The 22,660-nt window shown below is 52.3% G+C and overlaps 1 protein-coding gene across 1 annotated transcript; it reads left to right on the plus strand.

The window, feature by feature from the left end:
- The first annotated feature begins 1,306 nt into the window (after window positions 1-1,306).
- On the plus strand, window positions 1,307-20,538 carry CACTIN (cactin, spliceosome C complex subunit). Its single transcript, XM_053580222.1, has 10 exons — window positions 1,307-1,594; window positions 5,573-6,032; window positions 9,655-9,750; window positions 10,892-11,037; window positions 11,682-11,844; window positions 11,932-12,046; window positions 16,876-17,068; window positions 17,735-17,857; window positions 17,945-18,231; window positions 18,822-20,538. Exons 1-10 carry the CDS (start codon window positions 1,416-1,418, stop codon window positions 19,310-19,312), a joined length of 2,253 nt encoding a protein of 750 aa, XP_053436197.1. The 5' UTR covers window positions 1,307-1,415; the 3' UTR covers window positions 19,313-20,538.
- The last annotated feature ends 2,122 nt before the right edge of the window (window positions 20,539-22,660 follow it).

A 22,660-nucleotide genomic window follows, 5' to 3' on the forward strand; every position in this document is an offset into this window, starting at 1 on the left:
TTTTCATTTTTTGTTTTCCAATTTTTTTTTTTTGAGTCTCATTTTGTCACCCTTGATGGAGTGCCGTGCCATCATAGCTCACAGCAACCTCAAACTCTTGGGCTCAAGTGATTTTCTTGCGTAAGCCTCCTGAGTAGCTGGGACTAGAGGCACCTGCCACACACCTGGCTATTTTTTAGAGGTGGGGTGTCGTACTTAGGCTGGTCTCGAACCTGTGAGCTCAGGCAATCCCAGAGTGCTAGGATTACAGGTGTGAGCCACTGTACCCGGCCTATTGAAGGTAAATATATTTTAAAGTTAAGTTTAAATCACTAAATACCATTTTGCAAGCACAGGGTCTCCCAACGTAGAGTGGTTAGAACGGGGCGGGGTGGGGGGTGTGCTGCAACACACAACCAAGCTCTACAACCTGGGTTAGGAATGCAGATGTTACAGTAACTCCCTCTCGGAGCTTCAGTTTTCCCATCTACAAATGGGTTGATAGGAATCCCAGTAGTTATCGAAGTTTTTTTTTATAACGCTAAACCCTCCACCTACACAGGTATTCATTGGCAGTAGTGGGGCATAAGGATGACGCCCAAACATCAGCCCAGCGTCCCAAAACTTTTCAGTTGCCAGCTGGGCGCGCTGGCTCACGCTTGTAATCCTAGCACTCTGGGAGGCAAAGGAGGGTGGATTGCTCGAGCTCAGGGGTTCCAGACCAAACCTGAGCAAGAGGGAGACCCCCGTCTCTAAAAATAGCGGCGTTGTGGCGGGCGCCAGTAATCCCAGCTACTTGGGAGGCTGAGGCAAGAAAATCACTTGAGCCCAAAAGTTTGAGGTTGATGTGAGTCACTTTGACCCCATGGCACTCTACCAAGGGCGTCAAAGTGAGACTCGATGTCTCAAAAAAATAAAACTTCAGTTTCCGTTCCCGCTTTCGACCCCCTTACCCCCACACACACACACTTTCAGAGCTGAAGACCTTCCTGTTTTCCCGCCTTCCTTTAGCTCCTCAGACACGCCTCTCTTGGTCATGCCCCTGACCACCCCTCCGCCGGTGCACGTCATGCCTGGACCCGCCTGCTCAGGATCTCTCCTCTTCAAGCCGGTCTTAAGCAGAGTTGCTGGCCAGTCCTTGCCCCACCCACAGTTCCTCAGGCCCCCTGAGGAGCGAGGACCCGCCTGGGGATGCCTCCAGCATTGCCCAATGGGCGACTCCCCCATCGCGGAGTGGATAGTTCGGTCGAGTACATCACACGGACCACATTTGCCAACGGAAAGGGATCTCCAGGGTATCGGAGTCCCCGAGGGTTGGGCCGGAGGGATGGTTTCCTCTTTCTTGGGTCAGGCGCATAAAGGGCAGCCCGAGCGCGCGCCGCTATCGAGAAAGGCCCCGGCTGTTTGTGTCGGTACTGAAGTCACCATTCCAGCCGATGGGTCGAGATACACGCTCGCGTTCGCGGTCCGCAGGTCTTAGGGGCCGAAGGCGACGGAGCCGCAGCAGGAGTCAAAGCCGGAGCCGAAGTCGGAGCCGGAGCTATGGGCGGCGAAACCGGCGGCGCCGGGAGGAAGAGCGACGGCGTAGACAGAGGCGGCGTAGCCGAGAGCGTAGGTAGGGTCGCTGCTGGGGCCGCGCTAGGGATCCGGCTCATGCCTTTTGGAATTCCCAACTCAGAGGTGGAGAACTGGGGGAGATGGTAGGCCCCAGACTTAGGGAGGCCTTCCTGGAAGTGGACGTCTGAGCACGGGTCAGAACTAAACAGGCAGCGAAAGGAAAGCGAGAGGCGGTCCTGACAGGGCACCAGGTGGTTAGAGGAGACAGCAAGGAGCAGAGGGAGGGAGGTGGCGGGGAACAGATCACAGAGCTCTGCGTGTTGTGTTGAAATGTGGTCGTTATTCAGCGGGAACTGGGAAGCCGCAGGAGGATTTTGAGCAGAAGAGTGACGTGGTTTAGCTTGCTTTTGCTTTGTGTGCACCTTCTCTGGCTTTCAGGTGAAGGAAGGACTGAGGGATAGTCAAGAGCGGCACTAGGGGGAAGGATGGTAGAGACGAGAGATGATGACAGCCTTGATGGTGGGGGGAAGCACAGTGGGAAAGTGGAGAGATTTGAGAGGAATTTTGGAAATAGAGGTGATAGCACTTGCTAACGGAAGTGGAGTGTGAGAAGAAAGAGTCAGTGACAGGACCACAGTCTCATCTTCCCCATGGCACACGGTCTTTTTCTTCTGGAGGTAGAGCACCTAGTCAGACTTGCCTTGCGTCTCTCTGGCACAAAGAAACTTGCTCTGTGACAGGGGATGACTCCAGACCTGAGTCCCCAGTTCTGGCTTAGCCCCTGAGTGGCTAATGACACTCAGGACAGTCCTGCCCTGCTCTGGCCCAAGTGTTCTCAAGCTGTGCACAGGACTGCAGCCAGAGTCACTATAGTAAAACACAGCGTCATGATCTCTAAGTTCCACAAGGTGGCTTTTCCTTTTGAGTCTGGTAAGATCATTGCCACCTCAGCAATGCCAGAAAGATGTAAGTAACAGAATGTAGTTAACAAAGAGAGGTTGAAACCAGGAATCAGCAAACTACAGGGTCCATGAATCAAGAATTATTTTTAGGCTCAGCGTCTGTAGCTCAGAGCTAGGGCACCAGCCACATACACTGGAGCTGGTGGGTTCAAACCCAGCGGGGCCTGCCAAACAACAATGACAACTACTGTCTGTAGTCCCAGCTACTTGGGAGGCTGAAGCAAAAGAATTGATTGCTTAAGCCCAAAAATTTGAGGTTGCAGTTGAGCGCCTGTAGCACAGTGGTGTTAGCCACATACACTGAGGCTAGCGGGTTCAAACTCTAGCCCAGGCCAGCTAAAACAACAATGACAACTGCAACAAAAAAATAGCTGGGTGTTGTGGCAGGTGCCTGTAGTCCCATCTACTTCGGAGGCTGAGGCAAGAGAATCGCTTAAGCCCAAGAGTTTGAGGTTGCTGTGAGCTATGATGCCACGGCACTCTGCCGAGGGTGATATAGGGAGACTCTGCCTCAAAAAAAAAATCACTTTTATCCCTTGACAAGTTAAAAGTACGGAAAGGCAAAAAGAATAAATAAATAAATAAAAAGAATCATTTTTACATTTTGTAATGAGGGTAGAGGAAGAGAAATCAAAAGAAAAGATATAGTTCGTGACACATGAGATATACAGAAATGAAGTTTTTTGGGTTTTGTTTTTTGGGGGGGGGGGTTTGCAGTTTTTGACCAGGGCCCAGTTTGAAGCCGCCACCCCTGGTATATGGGGTGGGTGCCCTACTCCTTTGAGCCATAGGCGCCGCCCCCAGAAATGAAGTTTTCTTTTTTTTTTTTTTTTGAGACAGAGCCTCAAGCTGCCCTCTACCCTGGGTAGAGTGTAGTGGCATCACAGCTCACAGCAACCTTCAACTCCTGGGCTCCAGTGATTCTCCTGCCTCTACCTCCCAAGTAGCTGGGACTACAGGCACCTGCCACAACACCCAGCTAGTTTTGGACTGCAGCCATCATTGTTGTTTGGTAGGCCTGAGGTGGATTTGAACCCACCAGCTCAGTTGTATGTGGCTGGCGCCTTAGCTGCTTGAGCCACAGGCGCCGAGCCCAGAAATGAAGTTTTATTGGAACCCAGCCATGCTGATTTGTTTATGTACCACATACTGTCCACAGCTGCTTTTATGAAACAAGAGCAGAGTTGAATGTTGTGTCTTAGACCTTATGGACTGCAAAACCTAAAGTATTTACTGTCTGGTTCTTTATACAGAAAAAGTTTGTAATTCCTGTTTAAGCCCCCAGATAGTGATGTATTAACATTGGATCAAGCATAGCAGTGAGTCATGTTAATATCATCTTTGGGGGGGGTTTTGTCTACTATTTTTTTTCTGGCATTTGAGTAGTCTGTGATAACTAGCTGTATTACATATGTAATTAGAGTTGTTTTTTTGTTTGTTTGTTTTTTGGCAACTCCACCAGGACATAGTTTATGAAAATTTGCCAGGCATGGTGGCTCACACTTATAATCCTAGCACTCTGGGAGGCTGAGCAGGGTAGATTGCCTGAGCTCACAGGTTCGAGACCAGCCTGAGCTAGAGTGAGACCTCATCTCTAAAAATAGCCAGGCATTGTGGCAGATCCCTATAGTTCCAGCTACTCCAGAGGCTGAGTCAAGAGAATGGCTTGAGGGCGGCGCTTGTGGCTCAGTGGGTAGGGCGCCAGCCCCATATATCGAGGGTGGTGGGTTCAAACCCGGCCCCAGCCAAACTGCAACAAAAAAATAGGCAGGCGTTGTGGCGGGCGCCTATAGTCCCAGCTACTCGGGAGACTGAGGCAAGAGAATCTCCTAAGCCCAGGAGTTGGAGGTTGCTGTGAGCTGTGTGATGCCACGGCATTCTACTGAGGGCGATAGAGTGAGACTCTGTCTCTACGAAAAAAAAAAAAAAGAGAGAATGGCTTGAGCCCAAGGATTTGAGGTTGCTGTGAGCTATGACACTGGCACTCTGCGAAGAGTGACAAAATGACACTGTCTCAAAAAAACATTTTTTTTTTTTAATCAAGTTTGTGGTCAATATTTAAAGGCTCCAAAATGATCAATTTGTGTAGTTTTTTTTTTTTTGACCTGAGCAGAGATAGAGCATTTAACAAAATATTTGGTACTTGTTTTCTCTGTCTAAAGGCCCTGAACGTTATAGATTACATCTGTAGGGACTTCCACAGTCCATTTCTTGCTCTTACCAATTCTACCCCAGCTGACTCTAACCCATCCTGAAGAACCAGTTTAAACACCACTGCCATCTAGGAAACTCTCCTTTGACAACTCAGATTTGGCCAGCTTTTCTGGTTTGTACCCATATAATTCCTGCAGCAGTGACCCCACCTTATCTTCCTCCCTCATGTCCTCCCACTCCCCATCTCTCTCCCCCTACTCCTGGCCACATGGATCCCCTTGCTATTCCCCCTGCCTAGAATGGCTCTTCCTTCCTCTTTTTTTTTTTTTTTTTTTTAGACAGAGTCTCACTCTGCTGCCCAGGCTAGAGTGCCATGGCATCAGCATAGCTCACAGAAACCGCAGACATCTGGGTTCAAGTAGTCCTCCTGCCTCAGTCTCTTGAGCAGATAAGACTACAGACGCCCACCACTACACCCAGTTTTTTTTTTCTTTTTACTAGAGATAGGGTCTCACTTTTGCTCAGGCTGGTCGAGAAGTCCTGAACTCAAGTGAGTTTCCCACCTCGGCCTCCTAGAGTGCTAGGATTATAGGTACAAGTCACTGTGCCCAGCCCTCCTCTAAGTCTTCTCATAGCTGCCTCCCCTACTGCCTTCTGTAACCTGCAACCCACCCCCACAGTCCCTCATTGCTATTCTTTGTAGTTGATGTCTTTGTCTGGTGTTACACTGGTGGTTATGTGTCAATGTCTTCTTCAGTGGGGCCCGCTGGACAGGGAGGCAGGAGCACCAATGTTCTGGTCACTGCTGTGTCCCCAAATCTAGAACACTCCCTGACTCTTTGCAGGCACCCAGTAAGCATCTGTTAAACAAGTGACAGAGCAGCAGACACTAAGCAGGCCTTTGCGGGTTTTCTCTGCAGATCAGATTCCGAGGAAGAACTGTGGCAGCGGCCAGGGAGGCACAGCCGGAGCTCCCCACAAACACGATGGCGCTCAAGGGACCAGTCCTCTCAGTCTGACTCAGGCGAGGAACAGCAGCGGGGCTCGTGGGCTCACCACCAGCGATCTCCAGGCTCCTCGGGGTCCAGCTCTACATCCCCAGCACGCTCCCAGAGTCCCCGGGCTGCGGCAGCCTCCCTGAGCCAGCAGCAGAGCTTGCAGGAGCGGCTACGGCTGCGTGAGGAGCGGAAGCAACAGGAGGAACTCATGAAGGCCTTTGAGACACCTGAGGAGAAGCGTGCCCGACGGTTGGCCAAGAAGGAAGCCAAGGAGCGGAAGAAGCGGGAGAAGATGGGCTGGGGCGAAGAGTACATGGGCTACACCAATACAGACAACCCCTTTGGGGACAACAACCTGCTGGGCACCTTTATCTGGAACAAGGTGAGTAGCTCACAGTCATTCAGTCTGTGGCTACACTGTCCATACACCCTCTTCTCTCTCTAAGGCAACAGTTCTCAACTTGTGGGTCGTGACCCACAGGAACTGTATTAAAGGGTTGTGGCATTAGGAAGGTTGAGAACCACTGCTCTAAGAGCTCTGCATTGTGTACACTTTTTTTTTTTTTTTTGTAGAGACAGAGTCTCACTGTACCGCCCTTGGTAGAGTGCCGTGGCGTCACACGGCTCACAGAAACCTCTAAGTCTTGGGCTTACACGATTCTCTTGATTGTGTACACTTTAGAATTTCTGTTATTTCAAGAACAATGCCACACACCAGTTTCTACACGGTTAGCCTTTTGGCTGTCAGCTGTCTCTTACAATGTTAAGACTCAGTCTTTGCCAAGAACATCAGCCCAGCCTTAGATATGAATGGAGAACAGGTTCTTTATTTTTTATTTATTTCTTTTTCTTTTTTTTGAAGTTTGGCCTGGTCTGGGTTTGAACCTGCCACCCTCGGTATATGGGGCCAGCGCCCTACTCACTGAGCCACAGGTGCTGCCCTGTTTATTTTTTATCTTTTATTTTTTTATTATTATTTTTTTTTCCACATCCCTCGCGGTTTTTATTGTTGTTTTGCACTCGGTAGCCCTCCAGATAGTGATTTGAATAATTAAGTCAAGCTCTTCTTAAAGAAGAGTTAAATGTCCTAGTCCAGGCTAAAATCTGCTTGTTGGCCTCTTGGGCGCTCTCAGCATCCGGTATCAGCGCCAGTCCCTGGCGCTGGATGTGGGAGGCAACGGCAGTGAGCATTTCCAGGGCGGTGAGGTGGGCGCCGCGCATAATCAGGCGATGCCCATCTCCTAGGGAAAAAAGGAAGGAGTCAGGCACCAGAGGACTGCAAGGCTGTGGCTGAGGGTCTCACGGGTTTCCGTCTGCCCCCTCCCGCCCGTCTCCCCACCGAGCCCACCAAATAGCACGTCCACGCAGGGCTCAGAACCATCGTGTCTCAAGTCGGCAATCACCAAGCAGTTGAGATTGGTGGAATGGACTTTCTTGCTGCTCACCGCCTGAAGGAAGGTTCTGTGGGGGGGGGGGGGCGGGGGGACAGTGTGGAGCGAACGCCTGAGGGGGCCAGAGCCCAGGCCGAGATAGAGTCTTAGTATGTCATCCTCGGTAGAGTGCCTTGATGTCACAGCTCACAGCAACCTCAAACTCATGGGCTTAAGTGATTCTCTTGCTTCAGCCTCCCAAGTAGCTGGGACTACAGGTATCTGCCTCAATGCCTGGCTATTTTTTTGTTGCAGTTGTCGTTGTTTAGCTGACCCAGGCCAGGTTCAAATCCACCAGCCCCAGTGTATGTGGCTGGTGCCCTAACTACTTAGCTATGGGTGCCAAGCCTGGAGAACAGGTTCTTAGCATCACACCCAGAATGGGATTCCACAGTTATGGGCACTGTGTCATCTCTGAGCTAGTCTTTTCAGACCTCAAGCACACTGCGTATAACATCAGCATTGGCCAGGTGTTGTGGTTCACACTTACATTTTCAGCAGTTTGGAAGGCCAAGGCAAAAGGATCACTTGGGCCCAAGAGTTCAAGACCAACCTGGGCAACATAGCAATACTTTACTAAAAATAAGAAAAACTAGCTGGTGTGGGAGTGGGTACCTGTAGTCCCCAGATACTTGGGAGATTGAGATGGCAGGATCCTTTGAGCCCAGGAGTCTGAGGCTCCAGCAAGCTGTGATTGTGCACTCCAGGCTGGGTGACAGAGCAAGACTCTGTCTCTAAAAAATAAATTGCCCATAGCTCGGTAGATAGGGTACCAGCCGCATACACCAAAGCTGGCAGGTTAGAGCCTGGCCCAGGCCAGCTAGAACAACAATGACAACTGCAAAAAAAAAAAAAATGGCCAAGCACTCTACTGAGGGTGACTTAGTGAGAATCTTTCTCAAAAAAAAAAAAAAAAGATAAAAAGTAAAAACAACAGAATTTATCATAGAACTTATCTCTCGGTTTAGAAGTCTGAAATCAAGGTGTCCACAGGGCTGAGTTCTCTCTACAAAGTCTCCAGGAGAGGTCCTTCTCTGCCTCTTTCAGCTGCTGGTAAACCCTGGGCATTCCTTGCATGTGGCCACATCACTCCAGTCTCCGCTTCTGTCATACATAGCTGTCTTCTGTGTCTATATCTGTATACAGCATTCTCTTTCCTGTGTGTGTGTGTGTCTGTCTGAATTTCCCATTTCTTACAAGGATGTTGTCATTGGATTAGGACCCAATGTCCTTTGTGATGACCTCATCTTCACCAGCTAGCTTCCACAAATATCCAATTCCAAATAAGGTTACAGTCACAGCTCCCAGGGGTTGGTTGGTACGCAACCAACCCCTTTGTAGGGGACACAATTCGGTCTATAGCAGCGCCCCCCAGTGTAATAAGCAAGAGGTACAGTCCACGCTTGCTTTGGGCTTGCACAGCCTAAAGCCCTGCTGTCCCCAAGGGACTTTGTATTGGTTTCTGGAACATATTGAGCTCCACAGACTTCTGCCTGGACACACCCTCCTCTTCCCATGGCTGTTCTTTCTCATCTTTCAGGTCTCAGCTGACCTTTCTCATTTTTTATGTCTCCCTATTCGGAGAGGCCCTCCTGGCCTTTGCTGCCTAGTTCCCCAGTGCCCTCTGTCAGGGCGCTGTGCCTCTAAAGACCTCAGCACCACACTGATGTCTTGTGCATATGCCATATGCTGGGTGCCACCATCCGGGCCTGCTCCCATGCGCTCAAGTGCCTTTCTCTGCAGTGTTGGGGCAGGAAGTATGGCCACCATTAGCTGTGTGATCGCCCCAGAGAGGGCTAGAGAGACCACACAGCAGCCTAGTTCCGCAGGGGGTAGTCCCCAGCCAGGCAGCCCTAAGTCTCCCTGGAGGCATGTTTTCCTGGGTATCAGGGGCATCCTAGAATAGTCTCATGGGATGCTGAGGGTCCCAGGGGTGGGACAGGTGAGAACCTCAGCACCAGGCTCAGGCAGCAACTGTTAGATAATATCAAAGTGTCAAGGTCTCCAGGCTGAGGCGGTGCATGCATCCCCCCCATACATACAGCCTCCATGCGCCATGCCATCGGCAGGACAGGGTTGGGGGGCTCATGGGCCCAGGAGCATGGGAACCTCTGCCTCCTGATTACAGTGACCCAGACAAGTTTGCTTCTGCCCATCTTTGTTTACCTGCCACCTCTTCCCCTCCCCTCATACACCTGGGGATTTTACTTCCTGAGGATTTAATCTCAGCTACTGCTTCTATATAAAACAGGAGTTAGCAGGTCCCGAGCAAGACCCCCAGGAGTGGCAGCTACAATTCCCACAGGGGTTAGGTTGGCTGCTTCTGTTCTGTGTCTTCACACACATCTTCCCTAGGCTGGAGGGACCTGTATCTACATGCTGAATGGTAGCAAATCAGCTTTCAGAAGACATGTGACTGTGGGCAGCTCACTTCTCTCTGCAAAGTGAGTGCGTCAGCTACTCAATGTCCCACAGGAGGGAATGGAGGATGCTTCGAGGTGTTCCAGGGAGAGCAACGAGGGTGGGGCAAGGTTCAGAGTCTAAACTCAGTGGGCATGTGCTTGGTCCCTCTAGGCCCTGGAGAAGAAAGGGATCAGCCATCTAGAAGAGAAGGAACTGAAGGAGCGGAACAAGAGAATCCAGGAAGACAATCGGCTGGAGCTACAGAAGGTGAGTGTTCTCAGCTCACTCTGCGTAGTGTCAACAGGCCTCCTTTCTTTCTTTTTTTTTTCTTTTAAGAGACAGAGTCTTATTTTGTCACCCTTGGTAGAGTGGCGTGGTATCCTAACTCATAGCAAACTCCAAACTCATAGCAAACTCCAGCTCTTGGACTCAGGCCATTCTCTTTTTTTTTTTTTTCCTTCAGTTATTGGCTGGGGCTGGGTTTGAACCTGCCACCTCCAGTATATGGGGCCCGTGCCCTATTCCTTGAGCCACAGGCACCTCCTAGGCCATTCTTTTGCCTCAGCCTCCCAAGTAGCTAGAACTACAGGTGCCCACCACAACACCCAGCTATTTTTTTGCTGCAGTTTGCTGGGGCTGGGTTCAAACCCGCCGCCCTCAGTATATGAGGCTGGCGCCCTACTCACTGAGACGCAGGCACCACCCATTTTTTTTTTTTTTAGAGATAGTCTCACTTTATCACCTTCAGTAGAGTGCCATGGCATCACAGCTCACAGCAACCTCCAACTCCTGGGCTTAGGCGATTCTCTTGCTTCACCCTCCTGAGTAGCTGGGACTACAGGTGCCTGCCAGAACGCCTGGCTTTTTTTTTTTTTTTTTTTGCTGTTGCAGTTTGACTAGGGCCAGGTTTGAACTCGCCACCCTTGGTATATGGGGCCAGCGCCCTACCCACTGAGCCATAGGCGCTGCCCAAGAGGCCTCCTTTCTTGAGTGCCCAGAGGCTGGTTCACTCTGGCTTAAGCCAGGGAAGACTTAGTTGGCTTACATGGAAAGTCCAGGAGTGTGGGCTTCAGGCATAGCTGAATCCAGGGGCTAAATCTCTCCAAGAAGATGTTTTCCTTTACCTCTTGGGTCTGTGGTCCTCTGGCTTTTACTCTCAGATGCTAGGCTCTTCCGGGTAGCTAAAACAGCCCCAGCAACTCTAAGCTGCTGATTCTCCAACAGACAGAAGGCACATCCTGTCCCAGGGTCTCAGGTATCCGTAGACCAATCTTGTGCCCAGGACATGTGCACCTGGTCCAAGGCCTGGGTTGCCATCCCAACCCAGCAGACCCATGGGCAGTTGGGGCCCTATCATGTTTCTGCACAGCAACCTTGCCCCACCTTCAGCCTCCTTGTGCACCTCCAGGTGAAGCAGCTTCGGCTAGAGCGGGAGCGGGAGAAGGCTATGCGGGAGCAGGAGCTGGAGCTGTTACAGCGCGAGAAGGAGGCAGAGCACTTCAAGACATGGGAAGAGCAAGAAGACAACTTCCACCTCCAGCAGGCCAAGCTGCGGTACGCGGGGCCCCCACTAGCCTCCTGGGCCCACCCCAGCGAGCTCACACTCACCCCAAGGTTTTTGCACTTGCTGTCATTCTGCCTGGACCTAATAGTTCCCTTACCTCTCAGCACCTCCTCAAGGATGCCCTCACTGACCCCCTTTACATTGCCAGTCCTGTTCGTGGGCACTCACGAACTATGTTTACTCCTTAATTACAGCACCGTCCTAGACCGTGATGCTTCTATGTCCTCTTTGTCATCCTGTGGGGTTGGGCATGGAGGACACATGCTGAAAAGGAATTGTACTCCATGCCAGCACTAAACACAGCAGTCTCTTGCACTCTCAGCTCATAAAGGCAGTTCTCTCCTCCATCCCAGTGGCATCCTGGTTGGGCCAAGACCACACAGCGGGTACCTGACCCTGAGCCTGGCATGTGTGTGCATCTCAAGCCTGGTCATGACCCCCACTGTGCTGTGCTGCCAGCCACCTGCACTAGGGCCAGCAAAGAGCTCACACTTGATGACATCTGAGGCTCCTCTCAGCTCGGGCCCCAAGTCAAGGGGTTCCTTTGGGTTGGACCAGGGCAAGCCTCTGCCATGTGTCTTCAGTGGGCAGGGTATACTCCAGCTCTAACACTGCTGCTTCCTACTCCACACAGCTCCAAGATCCGCATCCGGGATGGGCGGGCTAAACCCATTGACCTGTTGGCTAAGTACATTAGTGCTGAGGATGACGACCTGGCGGTGGAGATGCATGAGCCCTACACCTTTCTCAATGGCCTCACTGTGGCCGACATGGAGGACCTGCTGGAGGACATCCAGGTACTGCCAGCCCCACAGCCCACTGAACTCCAGGCCCAGGGCTTGCATCTATCCTCACCTCCCCTACTCCCTGTCCTCTACCCCAAGGTGTACATGGAGCTGGAGCAGGGCAAGAATGCTGACTTCTGGCGGGACATGACCATCATCACTGAGGATGAGATCTCCAAGCTTCGAAAGCTGGAGGCCTCAGGCAAAGGGCCAGGTAATGCTCTCAGGGTCCGGCAGGAGACACTAAGGGCTGCATGGTTCTCCGAGGAGCCTCAGATTTGCTGCAGGGCCCAGCACCTTCCCCAGTCTGTTTCCTCATCTGGAGTGTCCCCTCGAAAGTCCTCCTCTGTTTGGGTGAGCCACCAGAGGGCAGCAGTGTGTGCAGCAGGTCCCAGGGAAAGGGCCCAGAACACAGCAGGGCCCAGTACTCATCCCGCATTTGCTGACTGGGTGGTGCAGATGGTATCACAGAGCACCCATACTGTGCTGTTCTGCCTGGTTTCAGTGATTAAAGTGACTGGCTGAGAGCAGAGCTGCACTCCACTTGGCCAAATATCTGATCCAGGTGCTTCCCCAGGTGGGTGGTTTCATGCCCCTTTGGTCTGTTAATTTTTTCTCTTCTCTTTTCTTTTTTGAGACAGAGTCTCACAGTGTTGCTCTCAGTAGAGTGCTATGGTGTCATAGCTCACATCAACCTTAAACTCCTGGGCTCAAGTGATCCTCTTGTCTCAATCTCCCAAGTAGCTGGGACTATAGGTGCCCACCACAGCACCCAGCTATTTTTAGAGATGGAGTCTCACTCTTGCTCAGGCTGATCTCTAACTCCTGAGCTCAAGCAATCTGCCCATCTCAGCCTCCCAGAGTCCTAGGATTACAGGTGTGAGCCACTGCACCCAGCCAGCCTATTAATTTTCATCAAAGCAGTTGATTACGTGGGTGTGTTCTTGAGGGTACTTGCTCTAAAGCAAGTCTCTGCCCCTGGGCCCTGTGGATACTGGGGCTGGGTTGTTCTCCAGGGCCTGGCTGTCCTGGGCACTGCAGGTGCTGAGCAGTGTCCATGCCTCTACCTGCTCCATGCCAGGAGCACCCATCAGTCCTGACAACCACAGATGTCCCTAGACATTGCTGTGTCCCCTGAGGGGACAGGATCATCCTGGGTGAGATTTGTGTTCTAAAGCTACCTGCAGCAGCTGTGACCCCATCCCCCTGACTCAAACGCTGAAGCCATCTGCTCTAACAGCATTCAGGTGTCACAGGCTTTGAGTCCATGTTAGTAAACCCCATCCTTCTTTTGGCACCTGTCTTGAATATTAGTTGCTTGCTGCATGTGGTAGCTGAGAATATGGTGCCCCTCACCATACCTGCAGGCCCAGGAAAATACTGTTTACCGTTTAGACAGAGTGGTCAGTTTGACAGTTTCCTTTCTCTTAGGAAAAATACCATCATTTGTGTTTTACACCTAGGCTGGAGTGCAGTGGCATCACCACAGTGCACAGCAGTCCTTCCTCCTCAGCCTCCCAAAGTGCTGGGATCACAAACAGGAGCCACCAGACCTGGCCACTTTCATTGTTTTTTTTTTTTTTCTTTTTCTTTTTGCAGTTTTTGGCCAGGGCTGGGTTTGAACCCACCACCTCTGGCATTTGGGCCCGGTGCCCTACTCCTTTGAGCCACAGGCACTACCCCACTTTCATTGTTTTAAATGAAGTTTTTTTTCCCCAGAATTAATTCAGCCCATCTTGCCCCTCCGTGAGTACTCTCAGTGGGGTGCATCCTCCAGGAACTTCCAGAGAAAGGAAGGGGAATTCTCTGATATCAGAAACGTGTGTCCAGAAAGGTCTATCTGAGCTCTTGCTGGTGACAGTGGGGTAGGATAGAGAATGCTAGGGGGCAAGGCATTTTCTTTTTTTTTTTTTTTTTTTTTCTGAGAAAGAGTCTTTATCAACCTTGGTAGAGTGCCATGGCTCAGCTCACAGCAACCTCCATCTCCTGGGCTTAGGGAATTCTCATGCCTCAGCCTCCCAAATAGCTGGGACTAGTGCCTGCCACAACGCCCAGCTATTTTTTTTGTTGTTGTTGCAGTTTGGCCGGAGCTGGGCTCAAACCCGCCACCCTCGGTATATGGGGCTGGCACCCTACCCACTGAGCCACAGGCGCCGCCCGAGGGCAGGGCATTTTCCTTTAGAACTCATGAGATGCCCTACTCATTGGCTGTGGCCTAATCTGGAGGGACATTTCACTCTATCCTCCAGTGCTAAAGTCCCCAGGCCCCTCCTGCTAGCCTCCATAGGTCTGATCACTATGAAGCCCCTTCTCCAGCTACTCACTTTCCCCATCTCCAGTCTGCACATCAGCCACACTCAGCTCTCCCCCTCATGAATTACAGTTTGGGATCTCAGATGGCTTCATGTGTCTCAGAGAGAAAGTTTGTGTTTGTTATTTTCCCTTCAGCATAACATCCAAGGAAAGAAGGTAACTAAGGGGTCTTGAGCCTGCTGTCCTCCCCAGGACATCCACAGAGCCCTGTCTTTGGCTTTCTAAATTAAATTGGGCCTTTGCTTTGTCTTTTTGGAGCTGGAAAATCCTGATCACCCAGTAGGATGTGCAGTAGAAAGTGGGTTTCTGCCCTTCCTCGGCCTTGTTAGGTTTCTCCCACCCCAGACAGGGTCTCTCCCCCACAATACCTTGCAGCGGGTCCAGCCAGGCTCTGATGGGGGATGTCCCAGATATGTCCAGGGGCATAGGAGCATCCAGACCTGGCTTCCTATAAATGCTGGCTGGGCTGCACTTGGTATTGTGGGCATAGCACCCACATAACTTTCTGCTTGGGTTTTCAGTATCTGCAGTGGGCGCCACCTGTTTCAGAGAGAGCAGAGCCACATTCTGACTTGGTCAGAGCCCAGCCTGCCTGCCCAGGGGTCTGCCAGAGTGTCCAGGACTGAAGCTCTGGGTTCTGATTGCAGAATGCCTGTTGATTGTTGGAGGGTACTCAGGTTCCCTCAGCCCAGTCCCAGCCCCTGTGGTCTGGGCATGAACCTTTTTATTTTTGCAGTTTTTGGCCAGGGCTGGGACCGAACCCGCCACCTCTGGCATATGGGGCTGGCGCCCTACCCCTTTGAACCTCTTAAGTACCCACCCACAAGGGTTGGAAAAGGCAGCTTTTGGGTAGGGAACATGTGGGGGTCACCTCCCTGTATCCCCAGAAACTTATGTCCTGAGCTCCTTGTGAGCCCAGCATAGTGCTAGGGACTTGGCACCAGAGTCTGACAAGTGCCTGCCTCCGGAAGCTTTGGATCTCAAGGGTCCCTGTCGATTGGTGGTGGTTGAGGATGCTTCCCTGTGGCAGGGGTATTCTCACTAAGCACTGAGGGTAGGTGGAATTCAAGAGGTGAATAGGACAGAGAGAACTGGCTTGCTGACAGTAAGCATAGCATGTTCAAGGACCTTGAGATGGGAGGGGGTGGGTTTGGTGTCCAAGGAGGTGGGAGTAGGGTGGGGGAAAAGGGGAGCAGAGAGAAGGAAGGAAGAATGGAGGGGAGTGGGGGGATCATTGTGTGTGATACACCTCTTGGAGGTGGAACAATTATGAGAGGGACTTAACAAATGCAATCAGCGTAACTTGGTTCTCTGTACCCTCAATGAATCCTTAAATGTTGATTAAAAGAAAAAGTTGGGGCTCAGCACAAGTAGCACAGTGGTTATGGCACCAGCCACATACCCCGAGGCTGGCGGGTTTGAACCCAGCCTAGGCCAGCTAAAACAACAATGAAAACTGCAACAGGGCGGTGCCTGTGGCTCAGTGTGTAGGGCGCTGGCCCCATATACCGAGGGTGGCGGGTTCAAACCCTGCCCCAGCCAAACTGCAACCAAAAAATAGCCGGGCGTTGTGGCGAGCTCCTGTAGTCCCAGCTGCTTGGGAGGCTGAGGCAAGAGAATCGCTTAAGCCCAGGAGTTGGAGGTTGCTGTGAGTTGTGTGAGGCCACGGCACTCTACCGAGGGCCATAAAGTGAGACTCTGTCTCTACAAAAACAAAAAAAAACTGCAACAAAAAATAGCCAGGCGTGTGGCAGGTGCCTGCATTCCTAGCTACTTGGGAGGCTGAGGCAAGAGAATTGCTTAAGCCCAAGAGTTGGAGGTTGCTGTGAGCTGTGATGCCACGGCTCTAACCAAGGGCAACATAATGAGACTGTCTCCAAAAAAAAAAAAGTTGGCTCGGCGTCTGTAGCACAGTGGTTGTGGCATCAGACACATACACCGAGGGTGGCAGGTTGGAACCTGGCCCAGGCCAGCTAAACAACAACGACAACTGCAATAATAATCAGCTGGGCATTGTGGGCGCCTGTAGTCCCAGCTACTTGGGAGGCTGAGGATAACAGAATCACTTGAGCCCAAGAGTTGAAGGTTGCTATGAGCTGTGACACCATGGTACCCTACTGAGGGCAACATAGTGAGACTCTGTCTCGAAGAAGTAAATAAATTTAATGATTTTTTTTTTTTTTTATAGTTTTTGGCCGGGACTGGGTTCGAACCCGCCATCTCCAGCATATGGGTCTGGTGCCTACTCCTCTGAGCCACAGGTGCTGCCTCAAATTTAATGATCTTTTAAAGTTTTCATGGTACACCTAAGAACTTTTCTCTGTACACCTGTGTACCATGGCACATCGGTTCAAAATCATTGACGTAGGGTCAGATGGGGGCTCTGGCCTCAGCAGCATCTAGATCCCACTCTCAGGGGCCTCCCATCAGTCTCAGAGAGGGCAACAGAGAGGGTGAGCCATGTGCCTGTTGTAACACAGCTGGGTCTGAATTTTGCTGAATATACCCTCCTGCCCCCACCCCAGTGTGGTTCAGGCTGGTAATGACATACTCATCCACCCCCAGCTCCTGGCTGCATTAAGAAGGGTCAGCCAGGCTGGGGGTAACCTGAAACCAGAGAAGACCTGTGGGTAGAGTGGAGGCCTGGATAGGGGTGAGGAGCAGTTGAGTGGAGAAGCTGAAGACCAGGATCCTCCATCCCCGCACTGAGCAGCCCCTGTCCCACTTCAGGTGAGCGCCGCGAGGGGGTCAATGCCTCTGTAAGCTCAGACGTGCAATCAGTCTTCAAGGGAAAGACGTACAGCCAGCTGCAAGTTATCTTCCAGGGTATCGAGGGCAAGATCCGGGCTGGTGGCCCCAACCTGGACATGGGATACTGGGAAAGCCTGCTGCAGCAGCTTCGTGCCCACATGGCCAGAGCCAGGTAAGAAGGCCTCAGGGTGTATCCCTCATGACCTTGCCTAGGGACAGGGAGCTGCACACTCCACCAGGGTCCTGGCAGAAAGGTCCCCCAAGGTACTACAGTGCCCCCTAGCTGGAGTCCTGGCTGGGTCCTTCAGCACCCACCCTTGTTTCCCTGGAGTTGTCATACATTGCAGGAAGCCCTGTGTCCTCCTATCTAGGCTGCCTTCCACTACAGGCCAGGCACCCTGCCAGCCTCTGTGTACAGATTCTCAGCATGCTTGGCATCACTGTGTAAACACAGTGTCTCTAGCTTATTTGTAGCTCACATTATTCTGTAAATGCCTCTGAATTTATCATCTGCCTCTCCAGCTCAGTGTCCTCCCAGAACTTCTACTGACTAGCCCCAGTCTTGGCCATTTGGGCCTTATCCAGTGTGCATGCCTTGGGACACAGACCTGCCCCTTCCTGTCATGGAATGGTTCTCCAGGGTCCCTCAGTCACATTGTCCTTGTGGCCAAAAGCCTTGATCCTGGACTGGCAGGGCCTGAGCAAGGGTCCTGGTTGAAAGGGTCCTCCTGGCCTCCAGGGTCCTTGCAGAAAAATGGAGCTTAATAATGTTAGTGGGGGGTGGGGATGCAGTGCCTTTTGTCCCCAAGCTGGAGGATGACTGAGCCTTTCATCTCAGGCTCCGCGAGCGCCACCAGGACGTGCTGCGGCAGAAGCTGTACAAGCTGAAGCAGGAGCAGGGCGTGGAGAGCGAGCCGCTATTTCCCATCCTGAAGCAGGAGCCACAGTCCCCCAGCCCCAGGTAAGCTGCAGGGGTGCAGCTGCTCTTCTCTATCCTTCAGACCCTGACCCTCCCTACCCTAACCCTCTGGACCTCTCCCTTCCCCAGCCTGGGAGCAGAGGATGTAGCCCCTACCTCACAGGGGCCCTCAGAGGGAGGCCCTGTGGAGCCTGAAGCAGACGGGGCTGCACCAGCAGAGGGTGAAGGTGAAGGTGAGGGCGAGGCAGTGCTCATGGAAGAGGACCTGATCCAGCAGAGCCTGGATGACTACGACGCCGGAAAGTACAGCCCACGGCTGCTCACAGCACATGAGCTGCCCCTGGATGCACATGTGCTGGAGCCCGACGAGGACCTGCAGCGCCTGCAGCTGTCACGCCAGCAGCTCCAGGTCACAGGTATGGTGGCAGGGACCAGAAAGCAGGGGCACAGCTCTTCGGTGTCCAGGAGCAGCTCTGGGTTGGTAGTGAACTTGCTCATGTTTCTCCTTTCCTCTCACTGGGTCTCTGAGCACCCATTCATTCACCCATTTATTCTTTCATTGGCTCATTCACTTCTGGGCTTGCTGACTGGCTTTGTGCACACCAGGGATTGAGGTTTTTATTAGCAGCTGTCAGGGTGTTCCCTGTGCTGCTGTTACCCCAGAACAGAGGACAAGCTAGGTCTGAGAAAGGGTCCTGCCCAGGCTCCCCTAGGGAGTCACATATGGAGCCAGTCACCATAGCCAAGCTATACCTACCTGGCTTTCCTACCACTCTGTAGTGTCCACTCAGGAGGGTGATGGACACAAATGACCAAGGACCAGGGGCTCAGAGAGAATGGTGTGCCTCTCAGAGCCTGGGGCCTATCCTATTTGCCTTCTCCCACTTGGGCTTCAGTTCCCCTTCTAGGAAAGACACTGATAGTAGCCCCTATCAGAAGTCTGGGAGGGAGGCCTATGACTGGGAAGAAATCTGAGGCCCTGGGTCAAATCATGTCCTGCCTGCAGGTGATGCCAGTGAGAGTGCAGAGGATATCTTCTTCCGGCGTGCCAAGGAGGGCATGGGCCAGGATGAGGCTCAGTTCAGTGTGGAGATGCCACTGACAGGCAAGGCCTACCTATGGGCCGACAAGTACCGGCCCCGCAAGCCACGCTTCTTCAATCGCGTGCACACAGGCTTTGAGTGGAACAAGTACAACCAGACACACTATGATTTTGATAATCCCCCACCCAAGATTGTGCAGGGCTACAAGTTCAACATCTTCTACCCTGACCTCATCGACAAGCGCTCCACGCCAGAATACTTCCTGGAGACCTGCTCAGACAACAAGGACTTCGCTATTCTCCGTTTCCATGCTGGGCCACCCTATGAGGATATCGCCTTCAAGATTGTCAACCGTGAGTGGGAGTACTCTCACCGCCATGGCTTCCGCTGCCAGTTTGCCAATGGCATCTTCCAGCTCTGGTTCCACTTCAAGCGCTACCGCTACCGGCGGTAACAGTTGCTGGGGAACAATGGCACCTCCAAGGGACAACGGGCAGGTGCCCTTGGAGATGTAAATAAAGGTGGCTTGGTGAAGCTGGCAGTCACTCCAGAGCCACCATCTGTGCTGCAGAGTCATGCCTGGCCATGTTGAGAAGCCACATCCCACCTCAGACTGGACCTCCCCCTCACCTGGCCTCAGTTTCCCCCATTTGAAATGGGGATCACTGTAGAACCCGCCTCATTTGAGGGGGTGTTGGGACAGGCTGGCCCAAGGGCCTCAAATGTCAGAGGGACTGCTAGTGGCATCTTCACAGCCCTGTCTAGGTGGGCATCTGGGGCCTAAGACCCACTGTGCCACCCTCAGAGTCTAAGGAGGAAGCCAGACCCCGGCCTCAGACTGCATCTGAGCCCTGCATGTACCTGCCCCAAGTCCCACCTCTGACACTTCACAGAACACTGGTTGGCCCTCAGGGCCCTCAGACAGTGGCTACCAGTCCAGCAGTACCAGGGCCCACCCCCTCAGGCCAGAGCTGCTTGAGAGCCTGCAGCAGCAGGAACTGGACCCTTCTAGTATGTTCTAGAAGAGACTGTCTGGGAATATCCAAGCTCTATAGCAACTGGGCCCCCCACAGCTCTCCCTGGTGCTGGCAGTTGGATCAGTCTCTCCTGTCCAGGTGAGCATAAAGGATGTATCATTGTCCACCATCAGGGTTCTCATCTTTTGTCAGGTCATGAGAACCAAGGCTCACTGAGCACAGGCCCTGGAGGGCTGCTGGTGGGAGCTTCCCTCATCTCTCTCCCCATCCAGCCTGTGTCAGGACCTTGGGGCATGTCAGTCACATCAGGACAGTTGAGTTCCTCCCAGACACCCTGGAGCCACCCTCCTGGACTCCTTTTCTCAGGTAGGGGAAGCTAAGGACCACATGGCTACCCACAACACTAGTCCTCATCAGGATGGCAGGCAGACTTGTTTCCTTGAACATTCGATGACACCCCAAACCTAAACATGATGGAAAGAGTTCTCCAGGTTCCCAGAAGTACTATCTCCCAGCACCACCAGTACCAACAACCCCTAGGCAACCAGCAGCCTACCCAGGCACTCTGTCTCATCTGGAAACAGTTGTTTCTCTAAAAAGACTTTTAGGTGGGGAGGGCGGGAAATCTTTTATTCTCAGTGAATTGGCCTACTTGTGAGGTTGCATGCTTTTTTAATAAATGTTTTATTTTAGAATAATTTTAGATTTACAGAAATTCTGCATAGTGCAGAATCCCTGCTGCCCATAGCCTGCCACCCACATCCTGCATAACATGGTACATTTGTTAAAGTGGAGGGACTGACACAACCAAGAAGACTTTTGAAAATACCAGAGCACCCAAAATTAGGTCATAGTAATCCTTTAAGGAGCCTTGTTTAGTCCCTGGGTCCCCTCTATCTATGCCTTCCTCCCTGATCTAGCTGCCTCACTCCTGGGGAGGGGGAACCACCCACTGTCCAGACAGGTGGATAACCAAGCTGCTTACCTGGGCCTAGGCTCTCGAGGGGACAAGGCCTGGCCATGTTTGGGGATATCAGTGGTTGTCATGACTGAGGAATACAATTGGCACAAAGTGAGTGAGGGCCAGGGATGCTGCTCAGCACTCTGAAGTCCATAAAGAATGTCCACAATGCCAAGGCTGAGTGACTGCAGCAGACAGCTGGGAGTTAGCCTGCATGCTCTCCCAGGCCACCAGTCACCTCCTAGCCTTGACTTATAACAATATCCCAGAGCCTTTGGTAGGGCTCGAGGACTATAACAGGGAGTGCATCTGATCAAGGGTTCCCTGCCCCACATCACAGACCTTGGCATACCCTGACCAGCATGCTCCAGAATACAGACTACCCTCCATAGCAGCACACAGAGCACTTCTCTCTCTTTCCCACCCCTTGGCAGATATCACTAATTTCAGATCCCCACAGCAGCCGTAGCATCCTTTGGGCAGCCTCTCCCAGTTGAACCCTAACCTGCTTCACCCATCTAATCCAGGACTAGAACCTGGGTTTCTTTCTCTTGCCACACTACCACCCATGTTCCAGCCTCAATTTCCCACCTGCCCCTGTAGAGGTTCTCTCAGCTCCAGTGTGCTAGTTCCCTGTGCATTCCAGCAGGGCATCAACTCCAAGGGAGGTGGCTGTTCAGGGCAGGAAGAAAAGTTGGATGTCCCCCCAATTTGTTGGGCACATATTTAGCCAGGAGCCCCCAGTCGAGGGAGGCAGAGCTGGGACAGTGTAGGCAATGGGTTTGAGGGGAGCCCAACAAGGAATACTGAGAGCTTTCCTGGCATAAAAGGCTACTGGGCAGAGAAGCAGTGGTAGCAGGTATGCTCAGGAGAAGGGGACTGAACTCTTCCCCAGGGTACTGGAGAGCCATGGAGGGTGAATGAGCTAGGTAAGGCCACAGAGCTGGGTGTCAGGGAGACATCTCATGCAGTTGGGAAGTAGGGGCCCCGGGTAGGCACTTCATCTATGTAGCCACCCTGTGACCCCCCACCGTGACCTGAGGTCTCCCATGTGTCCCGGAAGCTGCCTCCAGCCCCCACCCACCCCAGCTTCTTCCTGCCCTTGAGTGTGTTCAAATTTAAGAATAGAAACACTCTGCCTGGCCCCCACCGGAAACCACAGCCGCAGGGGGCACATCCTGAACCCAGCCTCTGCTCCTACCATCTGGCCCCTCCCAGCCCCTCACAACTCCTATCTAAGCCTCCTGTGTGCCACTGAAGCCATTGAAGCAGGGTGGGGAGGCCAAAACTGAACATCTCTAGTCCCCAGCCCCAGAGGTGGTAGAAGCCCAGAGCACATGTTCAAGCCCTACACATGGGCTTGGCATCCTCCTCCCTCTGGGCCTCAGTTTCCCTGTCTATACTGTGAATGTCTTCACTCCCTACCTTATAGAGACATAATGAGGCTCAGGCTAAAAGGCAAGTGAAATGTTCTTCTCTGACCCCTGCTTGGGCTGTTTCCCAGAAGGAACATTGTCCTTGTTATCTCAGGGCTGGGGACAGAGGAAGTGGGAACAGAACAGCCTTCCTCCAGCCTCCATCTCTAGCTCCCACCCCCATCTGGAGCCCCAGCCCCACATCCTCTTCCCACTACATTTGCCTTCTGTGTAATTAGTTTTCAACAAAGCCTTGTGCTCTCTGTGGCCTCCAAAGTTTTGCAAATGCAATTTCTGCCATTGCCATGTAGCCCAGACCTTAGGAACTCCTATTCATTCCACAAAGCCCTAATTCCCACATCCTTTCCTTCCAGATGCCTTCCCAGCTCACTTCTGGACTCCCCTAGGCCTAGGCCCTGTCACTTCCTTTGGCCCGGCCCCGACCCCAG

Source organism: Nycticebus coucang, chromosome 2 (assembly GCF_027406575.1).
Source record: "Nycticebus coucang isolate mNycCou1 chromosome 2, mNycCou1.pri, whole genome shotgun sequence".
Lineage (NCBI taxonomy): Eukaryota > Metazoa > Chordata > Mammalia > Primates > Lorisidae > Nycticebus > Nycticebus coucang.